General features: G+C 42.2%; 1 protein-coding gene across 3 annotated transcripts in view; it reads right to left on the bottom strand.

The window, feature by feature from the left end:
• The window catches only part of LOC149437729 (gamma-adducin-like), a 186,501-nt gene that overhangs the window by 25,049 nt on the left and 136,846 nt on the right, over nt 1–24,606 (bottom strand). For all 3 annotated transcript variants that reach the window (XM_089660698.1, XM_089660700.1, XM_089660699.1), the window contains 8 exons: nt 16,912–17,050; nt 12,756–12,907; nt 10,140–10,220; nt 9,897–10,046; nt 7,635–7,778; nt 5,684–5,782; nt 4,975–5,157; nt 1–261 (listed from right to left, as the gene is read on the bottom strand). In XM_089660698.1, the coding sequence (XP_089516824.1) occupies nt 1–261; nt 4,975–5,157; nt 5,684–5,782; nt 7,635–7,778; nt 9,897–10,046; nt 10,140–10,220; nt 12,756–12,907; nt 16,912–17,050 (1,209 nt within the window). The remainder of the gene's footprint in view (nt 262–4,974; nt 5,158–5,683; nt 5,783–7,634; nt 7,779–9,896; nt 10,047–10,139; nt 10,221–12,755; nt 12,908–16,911; nt 17,051–24,606) is intronic.

The following is a 24,606-nucleotide window of genomic DNA, read 5'->3' as shown; positions in this document are numbered from 1 at the left end:
CGTGATCTTAGTCCTTGGACTCATCTCGCCGTTTAAGGACGCCTCAGGAACCTGGACCTTCATATACGTGTTTGGCGAGTTCAGCCACCTAGTCTTCTCCCTCTGCTGCCTCTGGGCGAGGAATTTCAGAGGAGAGCGTGGCATGGACTGCTCATCATCAAATGAAAACGCTGTGACTGTTGCGGGGATCTCTACTTCACTCTTGTGCCGTGGCTTCTCTCGTGTCAGAGGCTGCCTGTAAGCGAAGCCGGTTCGGTAACCCTGTGGAGGTCGGAGAGAGAAAAACATTCAGATGCAAGCTGTCCAATAAAGGGTTAGCAGAGCTTATTATGAATGTCTATAAAAAAAGAACATCTGGGTAGCAGTGACCAGAACATTTATTTATTTCAGGTACTAATATAGTGCCATCAATTTACGCAGCACTTTACATATATGATTTCATTTATTGTTAGCTGTAAACAGCAAGAACATACAGGAAAAATAAAAATGCTCAATTTTAAGAGAGCTAATTTTCCAAGGATGAGAGCTGCTCTAAGATTTAGACTGGAATGGAATATTGGCATCAATGAACACAACACATAAATGGGAGTTCTTCAAACAGACTGTATGTGAACACACAGCAAAATATATTTCCATGGGCAACAAGTTTAAAAGACTAAAAATCAAAGCTATCTGGCTTACAGCCAAAGTTAAAAGCTCTTTTCTTATCATTTATAGCTTTTTTATTATTAAATATGTACTGCTTTTAAACCTCCAAAAAAAAAAGCGTTACCATATTGCAGCTTACCAGGTCTTAGATGGGATGGCTGCCTTGGTCTTCATTTTTCAGGGTTTTTTTTTACATTTTATTTTCACCTGGTGATCCTGCCAGTAACACACTTACTGTTATAGGGTTACAACACAGTCATTGTACTGAAGAAGCAGCACCGTCACCCTAGTGGAGGAAGTATATTAGGACTACAAAACACCTCCCCCTCTCCTCCATATCACAGGTGGTATTGTTCTGTAGTTCACAGAGGTGAACTGGGCTGATCAGTCTCAGATTGCACTGCAGAGTGCACAGTATTACGGGAAAGATCAGCAGGTATGTTTTGCACTTATTGAACAAGTATAACAAACTGCTTTCAATTGCACATTTAACAGACCAAAAGAAAGCAGATAAGAGTTCAGTGTTCATATTTATATACACGTTCATAGAACAAACCGCAGAAAAATGGTTCAAAAAATGGTTAATAAAATTAAGATGGCCTTTTCCCAGCAGAGCTCAGTATTAAGAGGGGTTGTCCCAGACTAGCCAACAGTTATTTGCTTGCCTCTGTCCAATTCTCCTGTAGGTGGCAGTATGACCCAAAGCTCCCTAAGGCTCCATGTACACTGCAGCTGAAAAACTCACGTTTAGGAACTTTTCTGCGTTTTTTTTCAGCAGCCCCTGAACTCTCCCTAATGTTTTCCTATGTGACCGTGTACACATCGTCCTCTACAGGAAGTTGAGTTTACATTCATTTATTTTGAACGCAGCAAACTTGCGTTCAGGAGTATATTTTATCAGCATTTCAAACGCAGCTAACCGCGTTTATAAGCACTTGGAAAATGTTTTTAACTCTTCCATTTCCAGATGCTGCTCAGAGCCTTTTTTCATCATGAAAAATGCATGCAAAGCGTTTCCCCGGTACTCAAATGGACTCGGTACACCATACTTTGAGGTTTTGCATGAAAGAAAATATGTTAGACACTGCTGCAATAATTTCTGCACAGAAATGAGCTGGAACACATCCAAACACCTCAAAAACAAAAAAAAACAGCTAATCTCAACAAATTCTGCTCTCTCTGCTTCTGCTCTCTCTATTTCTCCCAAAATGTCTGAAATAGTTAATTTTTTTACTTCTTTTCAGTGCATTCTGGGCATTTTGAATGGTTTCCTGAGTTTATCTTTAAAAAAACGTTTCTAAATGCAAACGCGCATAAACGCAGTATGCAAACGCGGCTAAACAGACGTTTTTTTAACCTACGTTTTTCCAGCAGTCAGTTTCCATCGTTCAGAAGTGTCCCGTGTACATGGAGCCTAAAACTCCCTGTGTTCCTCAATGGATGAGGAAAGAAAAAGCCAAAACTGTTTGTTTTGGATGGAGAGTGGAAGGATTATAACCCCACTGTGGAGATTTACACTCTCTTTGCCATGGTGACTACGGCTATTGGCATAGACAATGATGAAAGATCGAAAGAGCAGGGCCCTCGAACCCCTCGTGTATTGTTACGGTCTTGTCTCATGTTCTGTCCCCCCACTATAATGTACAGCACTGAGCATACGCTTTGGCGCTATATAAATACTGTATAATAATAATGAAAGATCAACTTTTTTTTTTTTTTTTTTTACACAGGTGTCTAAAAGGAATAGGGGAGAAATCATCCAATGGAGACCATTTGGCTAAAAAGATTCTTGTGAAATAATTCAGAATGGCACAAAAATGTGCATCGAATAAAAACTAATTTTGCAGACTCCCATCATAGAAATCTGACAAAGTTTTGATAGAAATTCTTTAGACGTGTAATACTCCCAACAGCCTGGAGATGACAGTATAGACAAATCTGTGTAATATAAAGAGGAGGGTGTACAAGTGCTGAGGATCTTCCTACTGATGACTCCATGAACCAGAGATGACAACCAATAACCCCTATTAATGACAATCAATACTTCTTTTTGATGACAATCAATACTTACCTGTGCAACAAAAAGGAGGTGAGTGCCCATGTGCAGAGGAATTTATTGATGAGAACCAAAACTCCTTATTAACCACCTCCCATCCGGCCATTGTGTATAAATGGCCTCCTCAACCCCTGCTTGTGCGCGCTGCCTGGGAGCGCGCTGCCTGGGAGCGCGCAGCACCGCGATTCGGTGCCTGCTGTGTCCTCCAGGTACAGTGGAACACAGACCGTCGTACAGAACCTCTCTGCGAGGTCCCGATCATGTGATCACTGATTGGCCAATCAGTGATCACATGCAGAGTAGTAAGCAAGATTTCACTTCTGACATCATTGTTTACTACATGTAAAATCTGTGAATGATCACAGAGGTCACATGGTACAAGACTATTCACAACAGCCATTTGACAAGCTGTGACCAATCGCAGCTCACACAGTAGTTCAATGGCTGCAAGAATGCAGCCAGAGGAGGAGAAATGATTGCTTTTACAGCCTTTATGGGTATAAAAGCAATCAGTGTAAAAATAAAAAATAAAAATCTTCATCACCCCCCACAAGTAGTACAGTGTCACCATGGTGACACTTTACTGCTAGGGTGACAGTATGTATATATAAAAAAAATAAATAAAATATGTATGTATGTATGTATATATATATATATATATATAAATAAAAAAATAAAATAAAAATGTAAAAAAAAAAAAAAGTTTAAAAATTATAATTTTTGGTTATAAACTAATTTGGGTTATTGTGATCACATGCAGAGTAGTAAGCAAGATGTCACTTCTGACATCATTGCTTACTATGTGTAAAATCTGTGAATGATCACAGAGGTCACATGGTACAAGGCTATTCACAACAGCCTTGTACCATGTGACAAGCTGTGACCAATCACAGCTCACTCAGTACTTCTCAATGGCTTAAGAATGCAGCCAGAGAGAAGGAGAAATGATTGATTTTACAGCCTTTATGGGTGTAAAAGCAATCAGTGTAAAAAAAAAAAAAAAAAATCTTCATCACCCCCCACAAGTAGTACAGTGTCACTATGGTGACAATGTACTGCTAGGGTGACAGTATGTAGAAAAAAAAAGCATAAATGTAAAAAAATGTTTAAAAATTAAAATTTTTTTGGTTATAAAGTAATTGGGTTATTTTTTTTTGTACTAAAAAGATAACAGAATACATTCTGGCCAAGATTTATGATGAAAAATTATTTATTTGCAAAATTTTATAAGAAAAACACTTTAAAAAAAATTTGGGACTTTTTCCATTTACATAGCAAAAAAAAAAAAAAAAATCCCAGTGGTGAATAAATACCACCAAAATAAAGCTTTATAAGTCTCAAAAAATGCTAAAAAATTCATATGGGTACAGTGTTGCATGACCGCGCAATTGTCATTCAAAGTGTGATAGCGCTGAAAGCTGAAAATTGGCCTGGACAGGAAGGGGGTAAAAGTGTCTGGACTTGAAGTGGTTAATGACAATCAATACTCCCTAGTGATAACGACAACAAATGCTTCCTATTGATGACAACCAATACTTTCTAATAATGGCAATCACTGCTCCCTATTGATAGCAATCAGTACTTTCTACGGATGATCATCCTAAAATATAAAGAGATGAGTGCAAAAGCATAGCAGAATTTCTTATTGATGATAGTCAATGCTTACAGATGACCATCAATTTCTTCTACAAACAAAATATTTGCTTTCAATGACAACCAGCACTTACCTGTCCAATATAAAGAGATAGGTGTACATGTGCAGAGGAATTTCTTATTGATGACAATACTTATTAATGATAACCAATATTTCCCATTTATGACAACCAATTCTTCTAAAGACCAATATTTCCTATTGAGGACAATTAATTCTTCCTACTGATGACAAGCAATAGTTCCCATCGATGACAACCAAAACTTTCCAATCATGACAAATCAATACTTCCTGCTGATGACAATCAATCGTTTCTGCGAATAGTAATCAATATTTCCTTTTGATGGCAGCCAATGCTTATAGGTGCAATATAAAGAGATAGGTGTACAAAACTTCCTGTTAATGACAACCAATAATTCCTATAAAGCAAAATTTCAACATTGAACAATTTTTCTGTAATGTGAGCGCCTGCATGAAACACTCCAATGTGATGAGAGCTGAACCCATGACCCCAGCGTGGCAAGAACCCTGTAATCTCTTGTCACAGCACTTTCCAAAATGTATAATTCGCTGTATTTTCTTTTGTTCAGAATTCCTTTGTTAAATCTTCAGCACTCACCAGGTTGTCCAGCATTCTCATGAGCGATTCAAACTCCAGCTCTCCTACTTTCCACTTGTGCTGGCCTTCCATGTTCACCCCTCCCCCACCAGACGCAGCCACCGAATGTGTGACGGATTTGTACTTCTCCAGGTCCAGGAGGAGGAGGTTGTCGATTCCTCCAGAGCCAGCCAGAGCGTGGACCTTCAAGGAAAGAACCAGCAACGGTGAAGGCAGATGTCAACACTAACTGGGTGATAGATGATGTGTGTGTGTACATACATACACAGTATGTGTGTGTGTATGTATGTATGTATATATATACACACACACACACATACATACACACATACATATATATACATATATATACATACATACATATATATACATACATACATACACATACAAAAATACATATACACACACATACATATATATACACATACATACACATACATACACACCAGGTAGGTACTCATATCAACCCCCCCCCCCACCCTCAAAAAAAAAAAAAAAAAAAGGTAGAGGTATAATATATACACATACATGCACTAATAAGTATGTACATAGACAGGGATGTAGATGTTAACCACCCTAAGAACTGTAACAGCAGGGAGAGCACTGAGCATTCAGGTATAAGCATTTCTCCCTGGATTCCTTTGCATTTTCCATTGTTGAAATCTGGGTGGAGTGACCCTTTAAAACTCATGCAGTTTATTTGTGTTACCTGAACTTCACAGGCCAGCTGTACATTGAAGATGTAATGGAAAGCTTCCTCCAAAGTCTCGCCCAAAGCCATGACCCCATGATTGCGCAGAACCAGAACCTGTATATAGAGAGCAAATATGATGCCAGGTTAATACGGTCTGGGATAAGGTTGGTCAAGGTCAATACAATACAGTACAACAGGCATATACATGACAGTATAATAGTGCACAATAATTATGTACCATGCAAGTACAATACTGTACAATAATTATGTACCATGCAAGTACAATACCATACAAAAATGTGCGTACACTGAGTATAATAGGGTACAACAGGACCGCAGGATGCAAGTAAAAATTGTTACAATAGGTACATACAATGCGAGTTTAATAAGTATGCAACGTGTGTAGAATACTGTACGATACATACTATGTGAGTACAAATACTGTACAATAGATATGTACCAGGCGAGTGCAAATACTGTACAATAGATATGTACCAGGCGAGTGCAATACTGTACAATAGATATGTACCATGCGAGTGCAATACTGTACAATAGATATGTACCATGCAAGTGCAATACTGTACAATAGATATGTACCATGCGAGTGCAATACTGTACAATAGATTTGCACCGTGCGAGTACAATAGATTTGCACCGTGCGAGTACAATAGATTTGTACCGTGCGAGTACAACAGATACGTACCATGCAAGGACAATACTATACCATGTGAGTACAACACTGTACAATACAAATCTACTGTACAGTGTTGTACTCACATGGTACATATCTACTGTACAGTATTGAAATCACATGGTACAGTATTGTCCTTGCATGGTACGTATCTGTTGTACTCGAACAGTACAAATATATTGTATAGTATTGTACTCGCATGGTACAAATATATTATAAAGTGTTGTACTCGCATGGTACATATCTATTGTACAGTGTTGTACTCGCATGGTACAAATTATACAGTGTTGTACTCGCATGGTACATATTTATTGTACAGTGTTCTACTCACATGGTACATATCTATTCTACAGTGTTGTACTCGCATGGTATAGTATTGTTCTTGCATGGTATGTATCTGTTGTACTCGAATAGTACAAATATATTATACAGTATTGTACTCACCTGGTACATATCTACTGTATAGTGTTGTACTCTCATGGTACATATCTACTGTATAGTGTTGTACGCTCATGGTACATATGTACCATGAGCGTACAACACTGTACAGTAGATATGTACCATGAGATTTCAATACTATACAGTAGATATGTACCGTGCAATTACAACAGATACATACCATGCAAGTACAATACTGTATGATACTATACAATAAATTTGTACTATGTGAGTACAACAGATACATACCATGCAAGTACAATACTATACCACATACCATGCAAGTACAATACAATACCACATACCATGCAAGTACAATACTATACCACATACCATGCAAGTACAATACTATACCACATACCATGCAAGTACAATACTATACCACATACCATGCGAACACAATACTGAACAATATACGTACTAGGAGTATAATGCCATGAAATGACAGTACAAGAGGTACATATGATTTGAGTACAATACAGTATAATAATAGGTCTGTACCATGCGAGTACAATATTCTACGATATTTACCATGTAGTACAATACTGTAAAATAAGTTCAATGAGAATACAATGAACACAGTCGAATGTCAGTACAACACTACACAATAGATGGGTATGATGTGAGTACAATACTGTATACTAGGTAACTATGTCAGTACAATATTGCACATAAGGCAAGTACTATGATCAGTACAATACTTCTGCACCAGCGATCTGGTATACATCATGTTCGCACACATACAGTAGCCCAAAACGGAAGACGCGCCATTGCAGTCAGTGCAGGCTTAAGCCAAACCAGAAGAAACACATACTGGAACAATGAGACAAATCGTACCTTGGCACTTGGGCCCAGAACTTTCTGCAGCTGGATTCTTTCTTGTTGCTCATCCAGGGAGCCCTGGTAGTTGTAGTAAGCAACATCCCCGAGGATTAAAGCCTCCTGAGAGATGGGGAGGATGCCACATTTCATGGAGGAAACCTGGAATTTAGAGAAAGAAGATTTTGAATACCGATTGTACACAGGACTTGTGATACCAACACCAACTGATTTCTCCTGCTGCCAAACTGACCAACAGCTGGGAGTCAAAATACCTAAAAAATGTCCCTGTAAGAGAACGATAATTGTCATATATGTCACAACCTTTCCTTCTGATACACTCATCTATTTTCATTGTAAGATATTAAAAAAAATGTTAAAAGATTGCTCCACAACACAACATGCGTAATTATCATGAGTGCACATGGAAAATCCCATTGTTGAAGGACAGTTGTGGCACTTCCATTGGTCACATTCCGAATACAACAAGCTGTACAATTTTTGCAGTGGCCATGAAGCACAGCGTAGCGGCCGCGCAATGTGTACAACCCTGAGCGATGGATGTCTGTAGTCAGGTGGGCAGTCAAACCACAGCTCACCCGCATGGTTTTACCACCTCCTGGCTACTCACATGAAGGAACCCTCACTCTAGACATCAAACAGAAATGAGCACTGACAGGATTTTCCACTTTATCTGGGCTCACAAATGCCTTAGAGTTTCCAGATCTACCTTATAGTCTCAAACTGCAGGGTGACTTGGGAGTTCCTAATGTTTCCAAATACTACTTGGTGGCTGAAATCTCTCAGCTGTCCATGCTCCACGCCACGATTGATATTCCCTTATGGGTACTTCCAGAACTGCCCAATTGTGCCTCGATTTCCTTACATGTGCTGCTTTGGCTTCAACATAATAGTGCCCCTCGACCTTGAGCCCTATTATGCTTCTCAGTCTGCGAACATGGGGCTATAGCTATTAGATATGCAGGCAACCTGATGTCACCTTTTCTGCCACTTCTGCTGACCACTTAATTATCCCCCCCCCCCACCCCAGGATTAGAACTTCCTCATCCCTTTCTCCTGGTGGACCTCCCACGGCTTTATGAAAGTGCACAGCCTCCTAACCACCTGCTCATTTCCATCCAGGAAGACCCTCCAGGAAACAGAAGATCCTACCACGGGAACACTACCACTACTAAGACATTGGATTTCTCCCTTCCATTGCACTTCCACAAATCCTTATCACAAAACTCCCTTTGAGCACACTTGCCAGCATTTTCCAGGGTCCCCTGGTCTCATTTCTACACTTTATGCCGCCCGTAAAAGCAGAACTTCCCTAACATACCTTTCCTATGTGGCTGAATGACAGCGAGATCTTGGTTCACCTATCGAGGGAAAGGACTGGAGCAAGGCCTGGAAGATGGCAGCAAAGTGTTCTTTCAATACCACTTCCCTTGAGGCTGCCTACAAAGTTCTTTTGCGGTGGTACTGGGCCCCGGCTCGGATTACTCATGCTCACCCGGGTAGTAGCGACAGGTGTTTCAGGAACTGTGGCCAGCGTGGGGACATCCTGCATATTTGGTGGTCGGGCTCAAGTTTGATAGGCCTCTGGTCTAGGGTTTTTGGCCTTATGCAAACACTGCTTCATAGAACGGTGAACAAGGATGCCAGGTTGGCCCTTCTGCACTGCCCTATCTTTTTATCTCCGCCAAACATACTATAGCTCAAGCCTGGAAGACCACCTCTGTTGCCTTCCAGGGTGCGAAAACTCAGATGATTGCCATGATCACCAATGAATCCAGCATTCTCAAAGATTCCCCCATGAAATTCCTTCAAGTTTTGGAACCCTGGATAAACTACTCCTTCCCATCCTTACTTCCCACCAGTTATGGCCTCTTATAGTCGCTGGCCGCGCCATTCCTGATATATCTTTCCTTTCCTGACTCTTCCTCTCTCTCCTGTTCCTCTCTTTCCCTACATTTCCCTTTCCTCCTTTTTTAATCTGTGTCTTTCCTTCTTTCCCCTTTTCAGGCTGATACTCATCAGTGGGGATTACTACCTTATAGAGGACAACTGGGCCATGATAGTATCATGGGTTTTGATTTTCCTACTAGTCCTCCTTGGTTATGGCGAGCACTATGCTGACTTATCACTGTCGATTGCTGACTAATATCAGCTTTTGTATGCGATTGTTTAGCTCTTCCCCTGTGTGGGTGAATCATGAGCCTGTTATGTTGCTCTGAAAAATGTAATAAATGCATTGAAACAGAAAAGAGCACTCACAGCGGCTGTGGCGGGGGTATGAATGTGGATGACGCAGCGCACATCAGGGCGCGTCGAGTAAATGGCTGCATGTGGACTGAATCCTGATGGATCAACGCGCAGGTTGGTACTTCCCTGATCGACCACCTCGCCAACAATGTTCAGCTTCACCTATGAGAGCAGAGGGTGCGGTCAGAGAAGGAAACAACTGGCCAGAATGAGGCATTATATTCATAACAGTCAGAGGCTGTAATGCTGGCTCACCAGATTGGAGGCTGACGCTTCTGAGAAGGAGAGGCCTCTGGGGATGATGAGAATGTGGTCCTGCTCCTTGCTCACTCTAACCTGTAAAGAACACAGAATTAAACAGAGGATGTCAGTTATATGTGCACACAATCATGTGACTCCCTCCCCTTGCTTCAACCCTGCAGCCAATCACCAAACCCCAGTGTGGTCACATGGGGGTGGAAGGAGTGCTCAGTCATGTGTAAGCTCTGACCAGTATGCTTTAGAGCTTACACACAACTTCCTCTTCCCTTTATTCACAATGCATGGACCAACAGGACTGTGAATGGAATGGGAGTATAAACAGTTGAAAGCTTCTATTCAGCCATCAGGAGGAGCTGTATTCTTTTTTCATATCACTGCCAGGTAGGCATGTGATAGGCCCCAAGTTTATTCTGCAGCAGGACAATGACCCCAAACATACAGCCAATGCCATTAAGAACTATCTTCAGTGTAAAGAAGAACAAGGAGTCCTAGAAGTGAAGGTTTGGCCCCCACAGAGCCCTGATCCCAACATTATGGAGTGTGTCTGGGATTACATGGAGAGACAGAAAGAATTGAGGAAGTCTACATCCACAGAAGATCTGTGGTTAGTTCTCCAAGAGGTCTGGAAAAACCTACCTACTGAGTTCCTTCAAAAACTGTGTGAAAGTGTGCCTAGAAGAATTGATGTTTTGAAGGCAAAGGGGTGGTCACGCCAAAGCATTGATTTGGAATATATATATATATATATATATATATATATATATATATATATATATATATATATATATATATAGCTATTTATCAGCGGGAACACATGGGAATGCAGCTCTAGCACTGAATGTATATAAATCGCAAGGGGTGCTGGGGGATCTGTTGTTGCTGGAGAGTACCTATTTTTGCCAGACCGTCTATTGTTGCAGGGGTGGGTCTTATGTTGCTGGGGAGTCGGTCATTGCTGGGAGGGATCTATTGTTGCTGGCTTTTGGAGGATTTATTGATGCTGACTGTTGGAAGTGTACTGTTCCCAGGGTGGATATATTCTTGCTAGCAAGAGACACTTGGTTCTGTATTCTCTAAAAGAAGCTGTACTGGGGGGGGGGGGGGGGGGAACCAAGGAACAGTGCTCAGAGGTGGGTAGGGAGTGGACACATAGGGTGACTCAGAAGGGGGGAGTTCCTGCACCTGTTCTCTGAGAAAAAAACCCCTATATATATATATATATATATATATATATATATATATATATATATATATATATATATATATATTTATATGACTCAAAATATTTACAGTGAATTCCTATGTGAGCGTGTGTATGTGTGTGTACACATTGTTTGTGTTGGGGTGTGTACATGTCCTCCATTCAATGGTTGCTTTGTTCAAGGCTGATATGTTTAGAATTGGAATTATTCATGACAAGGTTTTCCAGGTTAACAAACACTTTAAGACTTGACAAAGTATCAACTCCACCCCATCCCACAACACACAGACATGAATAATTCATTCTGGGTGGGGATTTAATACTATAGTGGCAGATCTAAAAATTCAGGACAAACAGATAAAGATATGCAGTATATGACTGTCATGACGGTCCACACCAGGTCAAGGTATGTAGATAAAGATTGCCCCAAAGTACAGTTGATGCGCCAATAAATTTTATTTGAAGACTTTTATAAAAACATCCAACACATTTTGGGAGGTTCCAAGGGGCCAATTTCATGAGGGCTGGACTGGAAAGAAATTTTTTTTTTTTTTTTGCCCAGACATTTGTTGGGAATACTTTAGGGAAAAGCTGAAAACCACACAAGGTCCACTGTGGTTGCTGGTTGGGCAGCCTTAACCCACACCACCCTGAATGCGCAGGACCTCCGATGTCAGAATTGGGTCTGGATGCTACTGGGATTGGATACCACCTGGGAATACCAGGTTCTGGAGGCTATATCATATTTTAACTACAAACACATTTTTTGGACCATTCAGAAATTTTTGGTTAGTTTTAGTGCATCCTGAGAAAGGGGTTCTTGAAGCCCTGAAATGTGTTGGTAGTTTTGAAACAAACACGTACTATGAAGAATAAACTTCACCTGGAGTTTCAAAATGAACTTTAGATGATAGGATAGCTGGACACTCAGTATCTTCCAAAAAATTAACATTTTATTAGCTACACCCGCAGTACAGAATAAAATATTCCAACGCGTTTCAGCTGTCGGACATAAGTCATGTCTATGGTTAAGGCCTGACCGCCGAAATGCGTTGTCAGCACAGAATAAAAACACTGTAGCAAATAAAAAAATGCCTTAATTTTGGAAGGCACCAAATGACATACTATGTATGTTGCAGCAGTGAATGCGTGGAACCTGGACACCAGTTTTCCCTTCTCCCTTACTGGTCAAGGTTGAGCTTCATGGACTGGACTTGCTTTATCAACAACTTTACTGCCTTCCTTTTGTAGGAACAAATGTTACGCATGAGGCCTGTGTCAGGGCCCACTGAGCACTGGAGAGCTGCTTCAAAAAAGGACTTTCACCTACACCGTGTCAAGCACTCTAAAGGTGAGGGGTTGGTAATGAATTTTAGGAAGAGTTCCAGAACATGAGAGGTGGGACTCACCGTAATGTAGGCGTTGCTCAAGTGCGCCCACCCAAAGAGGTCAGCCAGGCGGTACATGCTGGCCAGCTTACACCTGGTGAGCTTCTCCCCTTTTGCCATTGTGGCCTCCACAGCAGGGTGGATGTCATTGATTGGCGTGACCATCCCCAGACCTGAGAAGGAAAACAAAATATAAATATGAATGGTGAAGCTGTGACCAGCCCCCCCCCCCCCCCCCCTCTTCCCAGCCTCATGTAAAGAAGCTCTACATGTGCAGCATACTATGAAGAAACAATTATCAGCATTTGAAGCAGAACTAAACCCTCCTATCCTTTTCAGCCAAGGAAGCCGCCATCTTAGCCTCTGTCTGATCAGCAACTGCCACGGTGCTGCATGTGATCAGTTAGGACTCCAGCTATTTAATGGTTGGACAGTTTGAATGAGAGCACAAGCAACTGTGATAGTTGGCATTCCGGCAATGTCACTGGTTTTTGAAACTGTAAAATTGATGGGTTTAGTTCCACTTTACTATAAATAGAACAAATGGATCCCAAAATATAAACAGATACACATCAGTAAAATAAACATATGAATTAATAAAATAAACTATGGTTCACTCGTGATCAAGCTTTTTTATATATTAGACATTTTATGTTTTTAAACTTTCCTTTATTTTTCTTTTATGCTACAAAATGTGTCGATGGTGTTGTTACCAGTTTTACAACCAATAAATTCCCTCTTATGAGAATACCCTTAGGGGTCCATTTTTAAAACATTAATTTGGCTTGCATCTGGTGGCCAAAATGCAGCATAGCTTCACCTTGAGGTATTTCAAAAAATGATACTGCATTTTGGCTTCTAGATGGCACTGTTGATCATAGAGATTACTCTAGTAGAGAAATTACAGCCAAAATGTGTGCAGCATGCTAAATTATGAGGGGCTCCCAGCACCCCAGATCTGTACACCGGCTGTGTCCATTATGAGGGAATTTTTTTTTTTTACAATACTGTGTTGAGGGGAGGCACTGCCGAGTTGAACACTTGTCCCACTCCTTACTGACAGGAGTGACTGCAGTCTCACTCCTGTCAGAAGGAGCAGTCACCTATAGCTGCTGCTGGAGGGAAAAATCGACTGTCTCCTCCCTCCAGCCTGCAAGCGGCGGAAAAGAGCTGGACACACACACACACACACACACACACACACACACACACACAATGAATATATTGCCATTCATGTCTGACCACAGAGGAAACAAAGGGTAAATCTCCACAACAGGGACAGAGACAACATCATACATTCTGAAATTTCCAGTCATGGAAGGTAATCGCTCACCCTGTGTTGTATTCCTGTCACCAGCTGCCCTGCACCCGAACTTAGTAACTTCTTCCAAATGCTGTCGTAACATGACCAGATCCCGAATACTTTCTCTTTATTAAAAGAAAGTACCTCCCTATGTTTTGACAAGCCCAAGTCTCTTACAGGAGTGACATTACATAACACATCCCATTCAATATGTAATTACAAGACTCAAAACTGAGAAAACAAATACCCTAAGTGGCAAAAAACTGCAAATCTGCAAAACGCTGGTTTAAACCCCCCTGGATACAAAATTACTTCAATATTCCATCCAATGTTCTGGGTGAAGAGATCCTTAGAAGTGATCGGTGAAGAGATCCTTAGAAGTGATCGGTGAAGAGATCCTTAGAAGTGATCGGTGAAGAGATCCTTAGAAGTGATCGGTGAAGAGATCCTTAGAAGTGATCGGTGAAGAGATCCTTAGAAGTGATCGGTGAAGAGATCCTTAGAAGTGATCGGTGAAGAGATCCTTAGAAGTGATCGGTGAAGAGATCCTTAGAAGTGATCGGTGAAGAGATCCTTAGAAGTGATCGGTGAAGAGATCCGGAGAAGTGATCGGTGAAGAGATCCAGAGAAGTGATCGGTGAAGAGATCCAGAGAAGTGATCGGTGAAGAGATCCAGAGAAGTGATCGGTGAAGAGATCCGGAGAAGTGATCGGTGAAGAGATCCGGAGAAGTGATCGGTGAAGAGATCCGGAGAAGTGATCGGTGAAGAGATCCGGAGAAGTGATCGGTGAAGAGATCCAGAGAAGTGATCGGTGAAGAGATCCGGAGAAGTGATCGGTGAAGAGATCTGGGCTCAGAGAGATCCCTGCGTGTCCCCAGCCTCATATCGATCAGCAGAGGAAGGAGGTGCAGTGCTATCCGCTTGTGAAATCCATGAATAATGATTTAGTCGCACTCAGAAATACAACAGCTTCTGAACGGCTTCCCCCGATTCCTCTATTACACGGAAGTGATCCATCCCTCGGGGCGTCTACACCGCGCCAAACTTTGTACTTTCACACCGTGCCCTTTCATAAACCTCAACCTGCTTCTGAAAGGGAGTGCCTGCCGGCTGCAAGGAGAGGGATCAGGGACATACCGATAGGAGCCAGCCAGGAGAAAATCCCCCGAGATAAGGATCACAGATACATAGGGGGCGGATTTTAAGTTGAAAGCATAATTCCTCTTTTGCAGGCAGACTGGTGATAACATCTACTTTATATTTGTTACAGGTTCTCTTTAACAAAGCAGAACTTAAAAAATGAATAAAAATAGCCTTTTTAAGTGCTTTTTACTTGCAAGGTCTCCCTCCTTTGTAATGTTTAGGAGGGGGTGATGGAAAAACGATTAACCCTTTTACCGGCAGGGGGCGAACACACAGTCCTGGCGGCTGCAGTCGCTGGGAGTGTGTGCAAATCTGACTGTTGGACATCACATTGAAGTGACTGGGTAGCTGTGCAGCTGGCCAATCTCTTCCATACCCTAAAAAGTGCCAGTGCCCCAACCCATTGACTGACCTGGGCCCGGCACAGTGGGTGCCACTGGGTAGAGGGGAGGGCAAACAACAAATGTGCTAATAACGCTACTAATGAGTCAGAAAACATGTCCGGACAAGGTCATCCAATGCCCAGGGTGAAAATGGTGAATTGCGTCCCCCCCTCACCAGATGGAGTCCCCATTAGAACCCCGCTTTACATCAGGTGACCCCAATAGAGTCACTCTTTATATCAGGTGTCCCCATAATTCTGAGTTGTTGTTGTCGTACCCCCCCCCCCCCCCGCACTGGCAGTTTGGTACTCACTGCAATGACGGCAGCATTTCCTTCCTCTCTCCAGTCATGTGACGTGTCACATGACAAGGGAAGAGAGGAAGGAGGACACAGTCAGTCAGCAGCGCCAGCATCTATTTTCCACCCCAAGCAGGCTGGAGAGAGGAGAAAGCTGAATTCGCCCTCCAGAAGCAGTTATCGGTGACGGCTCCTTCTGACAGGAGTAACACTGTAATCACTCGTCAGTAGAGAGTGGGACAAGCAAGCTCCTGACAGGAGTAACACTGTAATCACTCTTGTCAATAGAGAGTGGGACAAGCAAGCAATTGGGCAGCTACCCCCCCCAACACACTGCCCAGGGCAGGTGCCCCCCCTTCCTTCTTTGTCCTGGCCCTGCCCAGAAGCGATGTGTGAAAATCACTTGAAGCCATAAAAAAAAAAAAAAGAAAAAAATTATATAGATAGAAATATATATAACACACACACACACTATAAATCAGGGTAGACATCAAAAGCTACAATTAGGTTTACAGATACACACAGATATGTGCTGCAGATGCATGGCAGTGCTATGAAATATTAAGGGAACCCCAAAGCATCTAACGCACGTGCCAAACCATATGATGCCACAGCACCATGTGGCTGGGTAGGGCACATATCTCGGAAAAGGGTTACAGACTTCATTTCTCCGTTTCTCACATGTAGGGCAGCCCACTGAAATGAATGAGCTGCCCTACACAAGATGTGGAACCTGTATGATGTAAATCTAGCCTAAAAAAAAAAAAAAAGCATACACCACTCCTTAGCTACATCCCTGATGAAGGGCAAGGCCTTTCCCCGAAACGTGTTGAATTTGTACATTTTTCAGTGGTTTTTGCATTGGAACAAACTTGTATCTGGACTACATCACAATGCAGCTCTTCAATTTTTGTGAGCGATTCATAAGTTGCGTTCCCGCAATATACTAAACCGCCACACTGCCCGAATGTAATGATCTTCAAAAAGAACGCAGACTTAAAAAAAAAGGGACACCCACCAAATTTCCGCCCTTCCTTTCTGGAACTTACTGAGAGGAGAGGAGGCGAAACCGGCGAAGGAGCTGGCCATGATGTAATCGGCAATCTGCTGCAGGGCCAGGAGACCTGTTGGGTTGTTCCCCTTCTTCATCTGATCCTGGATCAAGCTCTCCAGATCCTCCCGAAAGGCCTGCAGAGACAAAAAGATTCATCATAAGTAAATCACAGGTCACTAAAGAGGACATGGGTTGCCCTCAACCAACATTCACCACCCAAAACCCACCCAGATCCTTGACAACCTACCAAACACTGGACACTATGGACCCATTTGTATTGTTATCAGGAGCCCATGAACCTGTCCAAGTCCTTGATAACCTACCAAACACAGGACACTATGGTAGGTTATCAATACAAATGGGTCCATAGTGTCCAGTGCTTGGTAGGTTATCAAGGACCTGAAGAGGTTGTTCAAGGGCTCCTGATAACAATACAAATGGGTCCAAACACTGGACACTATGGACCCATTTGTATTGTTACCAGGAGCCCTTGAAGCTGTACATGTCCATATCCATGATAACCTATCAAACGCTGGACACTATGGACCCATTTGTATTGTAATCAGTAGCCCTTGAACCTGTCCAGGAACTTGATAACCTACCAAACACTGGACACTATGGACCCATTTGTATTGTAATCAGTAGCCCTTGAACCTGTCCAGGTCCTTGATAACCTACCAAACACTGGACACTATGGACCCATTTGTATTGTTATCAGGAGCCCTTGAACCTATCCAGGTCCTTGATAACCTACCAAACCCTGGACACTATGGACCCATTTGTATTGTTATCAAGAGCCCTTGAACCTGTCCAGGTCCTTGATAACCTACCAAACCCTGGACACTATGGACCCATTTGTATTGTTATCAGGAGCCCTTGAACCTATCCAGGTCCTTGATAACCTACCAAACCCTGGACACTATGGACCCATTTGTATTGTTATCAAGAGCCCTTGAACCTGTCCAGGTCCTTGATAACCTACCAAACACTGGACACTATGGTAGGTTATCAATACAAATACAAATGGGTCCATAGTGTCCAGTGTTTGGTAGGTTATCAAGGACCTGAACAGGTTCAAGGGCTCCTGATAATACAAATGGGTCCAAACACTGGACACTATGGACCCATTTGTATGGTTACCAGGAGCCCTTGAAGCTATACATGTCCATATCCATGATAACCTATCAAATGCTGGACACTATGGACCCATTTGTTATGTTATCAGGAGCCCTTGAACCTGTCCAGGTCCTTGATAACCTACCAAACGCTGGACACTATGGACCCATTTGTATTGTTATCAGGAGCCCTGGAACCTGTCCAGGATGTTTTATTTTCTTTTATCGTTGTTGCACAAGTACCATAAGCATCAATTTATTTTTGTTTTTTTAGACCAAATATATAAATGGGTGTGTATGATTTTCTGGGAACCAAAAAAGTTCAAACAAATACGTAAAAAAAATGTATGCACATTACAAAGAATGAAAACAAAACCCAAAAAGATAGGCTGAACTTTTGTCAAGGATATTTGTGCTCTCCTGAACACAGAAACTCATGTAAACGTTTCAATCAACATTTCATTAGCATTGACTGACGCTTTTTGCCCATTCTCTGTTCCTCGGGGGCAGAGACTCAACAAGATCAGTGAGAGGTGTGCACCAATCAGCCTGAAAAGGGTTAAAACCACCCCAGTCCATTCAGTCTTAAATGGTCACTTTGGCTTCTGAGCACTCAGGAGTGAAGGCAGTACAGATTCTGCTCTGCTTTAGCTGCCTGCCCGCCGACATGCAGGAATAGCCAAAACTGCTGTTTGGTTCTACCACAGCAACTGCATGATCCAAGACTTTTCGGTCTCCTTCCTGTGTAACTTGTGGCTCCACAAACTTCTTCATTTAAATATCTCCTGTTCTTATCTCAGAGAACTAACGATCTCACATCCACCCACGAATTTTATTGATGCGATTGGTAACCCGCGCCTGAAAGTCGTAATTAATAACTGCAAACCTTTTCAAGAGCCGCCCGCCTATCATAGCAATATATATTTATCAGCTCAATCAATAAGTTGTTGGCTTGTCATCAAAATGGAGAGAGAGCTTGTATGACAACCGTCAAGGTACTTATTAACCTCTCTCTGCAACCCAATAAAAGAATTCCTAAAGGGGAGGCGTTTTCTGATTTGTGATTGGCTGTCGCTGTGACCATGTGATTGGGAGTCGGAGTTCCTGGCTCACGATGATCCCTGTGACCAGCAATGGTGGGTGACAGAGTTGCCATAATGCTGAGGGCATTGGAGTGCAAAATGGCGGCACATTAGTGGCAGCATGGAATAAGGCCCACCCCCTTGCTGCACAGCCAACAGAAAGGGGGTATATATACACACACACACACATATATATATATATATATATATATATATATATATATATATATATATATATACATACACACACATACATACACACACATATATACAGTTGCAAGAAAAAGTATGTGAACCCCTTGGGATTACGTGGAGTTTTGCATGAATTGGGCATAAAATGTGCTCTGAACGTCATCTATGTCACAACAATAGAAGAACACAGTCTGCTGAACATAATACTACAAAAACATTAGATGTTGCCATAGTTTAATTGCACATAACATGTAAACATTAACAGTGCAGGGAGGAAAAAGTATGTGAGGCCCTAGCCTAATGACTTCTCCCAGACCCAATTGGAGCCAGGAGTGAGCCAACCTTGACTCCAATCAGTGTAATAACATTGGATGTGTTGCTGACAGCTGTCCTGCCCTTAAAAAACACACACCTGTTTTGGGTTTACTGGTTTCAAGAAGCACTGTCTGATGTGAACCATGCATCGCAGAAAAGAGCTCTCAGAAGACCTACGATCAAGAATTGTTGACTTGCATGAAGCTGGAAAGGGTTACAAAAGTATCTCCAAAAACCTTGATGTTCATGTGTCCACAGTAAGACAGACTGTCTACAAATGGAGAAAGTTTAGCACTGTTGCTACTCTCCCTAGGTGTGGTCGTCCTGTAAAAATGACTGCAAGAGCACAGCGCAGAATGCTGCATGAGGTAAAGAAGAATCCCAGAGTGTCAGCTAAAGACCTACAGAAATCTCTGGCACATGCTAACATTTTTGTTGACACATCTACAATAAGGAAAACATTAAACAAGAATGGAGTACATGGGAGGACACCACGGAGGAAGCCATTGCTGTCCAAAAAGAATATTGCAGCACGTTTGAAGTTTGCAAAAGAGCACCTGGATGTTCCACAGCACTACTGGCAAAATATACTGTGGACAGATGAAACCAAGATTGAGTTGTTTGGGAAGAACACACAACACTGTGTGGAGAAAAAAAGGCACAGCACACCAACATCAAAACCTCATCCCCACTGTAAAACATGGCGGAGGGAGCATCATGGTTTGGGGCTGCTTTGCTGCCTCAGGGCCTGGACGGATTGTTGTCATTGATGGGAAAATGAATTCCAGAGTTTATCAAGACATTTTGCAGGAAAACGTACGACCATCTGTCCGCCAACTGAAGCTCCGCAGAGGATGGGTGATGCAACAGGACAATGACCCAAAGCATACAAGTAATTCAACAAAACAATGGCTGCAACAGCACAGAATACGCCTTCTGGAGTGGCCCAGTCAGAGTCCTGACCTCAACCCGATTGAAATGCTGTGGCATTACCTTAAGAGAGCGATTCACACCAGACATCCCAAGAATATTGCTACACTGAAACAGTTTTGTGAAGAGGAGTGGTCCAAAATGACTCCAGATCGTTGTGCAGGTCTGATCTGCAACTACAGGAAACGTTTGGTTGAGGTTATTGCTGCCAAAGGAGGGTCAACCGGTTATTAAGTCGAAAGGTTCACATACATTTTCCTCCCTGCACTGTGAATGTTTACATGTTATGTGCAATTAAACCATGGCAACATCTAATGTTTGTGTAGTATTATGTTCAGCAGACTGTGTTCTTCTATTGTTGTGACTTAGATGACGTTCAGAGCACATTTTATGCCCAATTCATGCAAAACTCCACGTAATCCCAAGGGGTTCACATACTTTTTCTTGCAACTGTATATACACACATACACACACACACACACACACACACACATATATACACATACATGTGCACACATATTTTACACATACATACATATATCCACCCTAACAAAGGTTTCTCTTGTATTCTACCTTTTGGTCTGTTAGTATACCATCAAAAGTCTATTGTTAGATCTTTTCAATCAAAGCAAAAAAAAAAAACGTTGATCCTGCTAGAAATCCTGTGAGCTGGTAACTTCCTGTTCTGCGCTCTTATCAATTACATTATTCCCAGGGCTCTCTGTGGACTATAAAATACCTCTCTGGTATGGAAATTGGAGAGAAGCGTGTTCTACAGTTCTGTCCTAGGGTGACAATGCTACTCATAGCGAAAGAATAGCGAGAGAACGTTGTCACTCTTGAAGAGGAAGTGTGTAACTGGCAGGATTGCCAGATGAAAGGCAAAAAACTATTGAAAAATGGAAAAAAATGGAATCTAAGGACTGATAATCTGCAATATATTACTTGGATTTAGGTACACTTTAGAATGAGTTTCCATCTTGTTGGAAATTCTCTTTGAAGACGCATTTCTGTAATTCAAGAAATAGTGGCCCAGACTCACTGCGTTGCAGTTTAGTGTCACTTTGACAGAAGCAGCGGTGTCACCTGGGGGTACGATCAAAGGCGACACTTGCCCCGCCTCTGAGCGCAAAACAAGATGCGTTACAGCACACTCCCCTCCCATCTCTGCCATGTATACATGGGACCTGTAGTTCTACTGCCACTGTCACATGACCATAAGTAGCCACGCATCCCAGTCTAGAATGCATAAGCAGAGGAATGTGCAAAAATTTCATTAATTCATTCAAAAATTGTATTTGTCAAAGGACAAAATGGGCAGCACAGTGGCTTAGTGGTTAGCACGTCTGCCGTGCAGTAAATGGGTCATGGGTTCGATCCCCAACCATGGCGCCTCCTGCATGGAGTTTGCATATTCTCCCTGTGCCTGCGTGGGTTTCCTCCAGGTACTCCGGTTTCCTTCCACACTGCAAAGACATGCTGGTAGGTTAATTGGCTCCTGTCTAAATTGTCCTAGTTTCATCCCTGGCCATGCGGGATCTCCAGCATGGTGGGGGTTGGGGAAAGACCTGGCAACCTACCCTGTAAAATAATTGCTAAGAGAATTCATGGAAAAAGTCACTTACAAGAACAGTCCATGCAATCGCCAAGGGTTGGATACGACTGAATGCATAGATAGATATTTAATAAAAGAGGAAAGCGATCCCATTATTTAGGGCCATGTAATACAAAAGTATGAATTTTTACTGCAGGGGTGGAGTTTCACTTTACTATTTTTCACTTAACTCATTTGCTTTGCAAATAACTAACATCGGCTGAGGGACTATAGAAAAAATGGGGAGGGTCTAGAAAAAATGGGGAGGGTCTAGCTAGGAGTAAACTAACTAGCACTAAACAGGAGGGGAGGAAAAGGAATAAAACCATTGTCGCATTGTAAACAAGTTGGCAGTGGCCCAAAACTGCTACTAGATGTCAACATGCCACAAAAAAAGTGCAGTTCAATTCAAGACAATAAAAAAGTGGGTAGAAGAGTGCGTTCACAAAACCTGCAAAACAAAAACAAAAAAACTAAAAAAAACAAAATAAACAAAAACCGTGTTTTGCTTGCAGTGGCAGTCCTTGTTAATGGCACCCCAAACGCAGCAACCAGGCACTGCAACAAATGTGGCAAAACGCGCCATTAATATATGCGCAAAGCTTGAAGTCTTGGATTTAAATGGTTTATGGAAATCCTAAGAAGTCATCAGGAGGAGCGAGACTAAAAGGAATCAACTCAAAACAAAAATGTGGGAGTTTGGGTGGGGGCTGGCCCTTTAATTAACTGCCTCTGGCAGCGGACCAGCTGATTATCAGCTCAGGTCAGTGTGGGAGGAACTCCGCCTGGAACACAGCCCAGAGCTAACTCATCCTCCATGTAAACAGCTCAGAGAGCTTTCCTCCTCCACACTCACAGGAAGGCCGTGTTCACACCAGAGTAGCGTGTGAATGTGCGCACAGTCATGTGGTTTTGTGTGTGTTCCGTTTCAAATGCTGCTTTATGCCTCAACATACCTCCTTAGACACACTCTCTCTGGACAGTATTGGGCACTTGCTGACCTGGCATCATCTACAGGCAGCTTAACTCTTCAATAGGACACAGAAACGGAATTCAACCAAATTTTTCGTCAGCTGATTGCAGTACGGAGGATGGTCTTTTAAAGTGTAAGGTGACAATGACTTTCCTACGTCCTGTCTCTGCAAATACCTAACACTGACTGAAGGAACACAGAAGAAATGGGAAGGGTCTATCTAGGACTAAACTAATAAACTATTGGGCACTTGCTGACCTGGCACCATCCACAGGCAGCCTAACTCTTCAATAGGACACAGAAACTGAATTCAACCCACTTTTTCTTCAGCTAATTGCAGTACAGAGGATTGTCTCCCAGTCTTTTAAAGTGTAAGATGACAATGACTTTCCTACATCCTGTCTCTGCAAATACCTAACACTGACTGAAGGAACACAGAAGAAATGGGGAGGGTCTGAGACTAAACTAAAACTATTGGGCACTTGCTGACCTGGCACCATCTACAGGCAGCTTAACTCTTCAATAGGACACAGAAATTGAATTCAACTCAATTTTTCTTCAGCTAATTGTGGGCAGCACAGTGGCTAAATGGTTAGCATTTCCGCCTGGCAGTACTAGGGTCGTTCGAATCCCAACCAAAGTGCCACCAGCCTGGAGTTTGCATGTTTTCCCTGTGCCTGCGTGGGTTTCCTCCGGGTACTCCAGTTTCCTCCCACACACGCCAGTTGGTTAATTGGCTCCTATCTAAATTGGCCCCAGTATGTGTATGTATAAATGTGAGTTAGGGACCTTAGATTGTACGCCCCTTGAGGGTTAGGGACTGATGTGAATGTACAATATATATGTAAAGTGCTGCGTACCTTGACGGCGCTATATAAGTACCTGAAATAAATAAATAGTATACAGGATGGTCTCCCAGTCTTTTATTTTATTTATTTCAGGTACTTCTATAGCGCCATCAAGGTACGCAGCACTTTAAAAGACTGATGTGAATGTACAATATATATGTAAAGTGTAAGGTGCATTTCCTATGCCCTGTCTCTGCAAATACCGAACACTGACTGAAGGGACATAGAAGAAATGGGGAGGGTCTAGCTAGGACTAAACTAACTAAACAGTAGAGGAGGACAGAGGGAGAAACCAAAATAATAATACAGAAAAGTGCAGATCAATACAAGGTATAAAACACTGAAACATCAAAAAAAACAAAAGAAAAAAAAAAAAACACACGTTGCGCATGTGATGTCAGTCATTGCTAATGGCACACCAAACACCACAACCAGGTGTACATTTTTGCGCAAGAAAAAAAAAAAAAAAAACCCCACACAAATGTGGCAAAACACACCATTAAAACACACAGTTTGAAACTCGAGCATAGCATAGCTGGGCTGCTTTGGTATACGCAGGGCAACCTGTTGAAATGAATGAGCTTCCCAATGATTAGGCCATTAATGTGCACATAACATGCATATGAGCGTCACCCGACGTC

Source organism: Staurois parvus, unplaced genomic scaffold (genome assembly GCF_062004578.1).
Source record: "Staurois parvus isolate SC_StPar_1 unplaced genomic scaffold, SC_StPar_1.0 ptg001263l, whole genome shotgun sequence".
Classification (NCBI taxonomy): Eukaryota; Metazoa; Chordata; class Amphibia; order Anura; family Ranidae; genus Staurois; species Staurois parvus.
The sequence above is the reverse complement of the archived record's forward strand: the minus strand, read 5'-3'. Positions and strand labels throughout refer to the sequence as shown.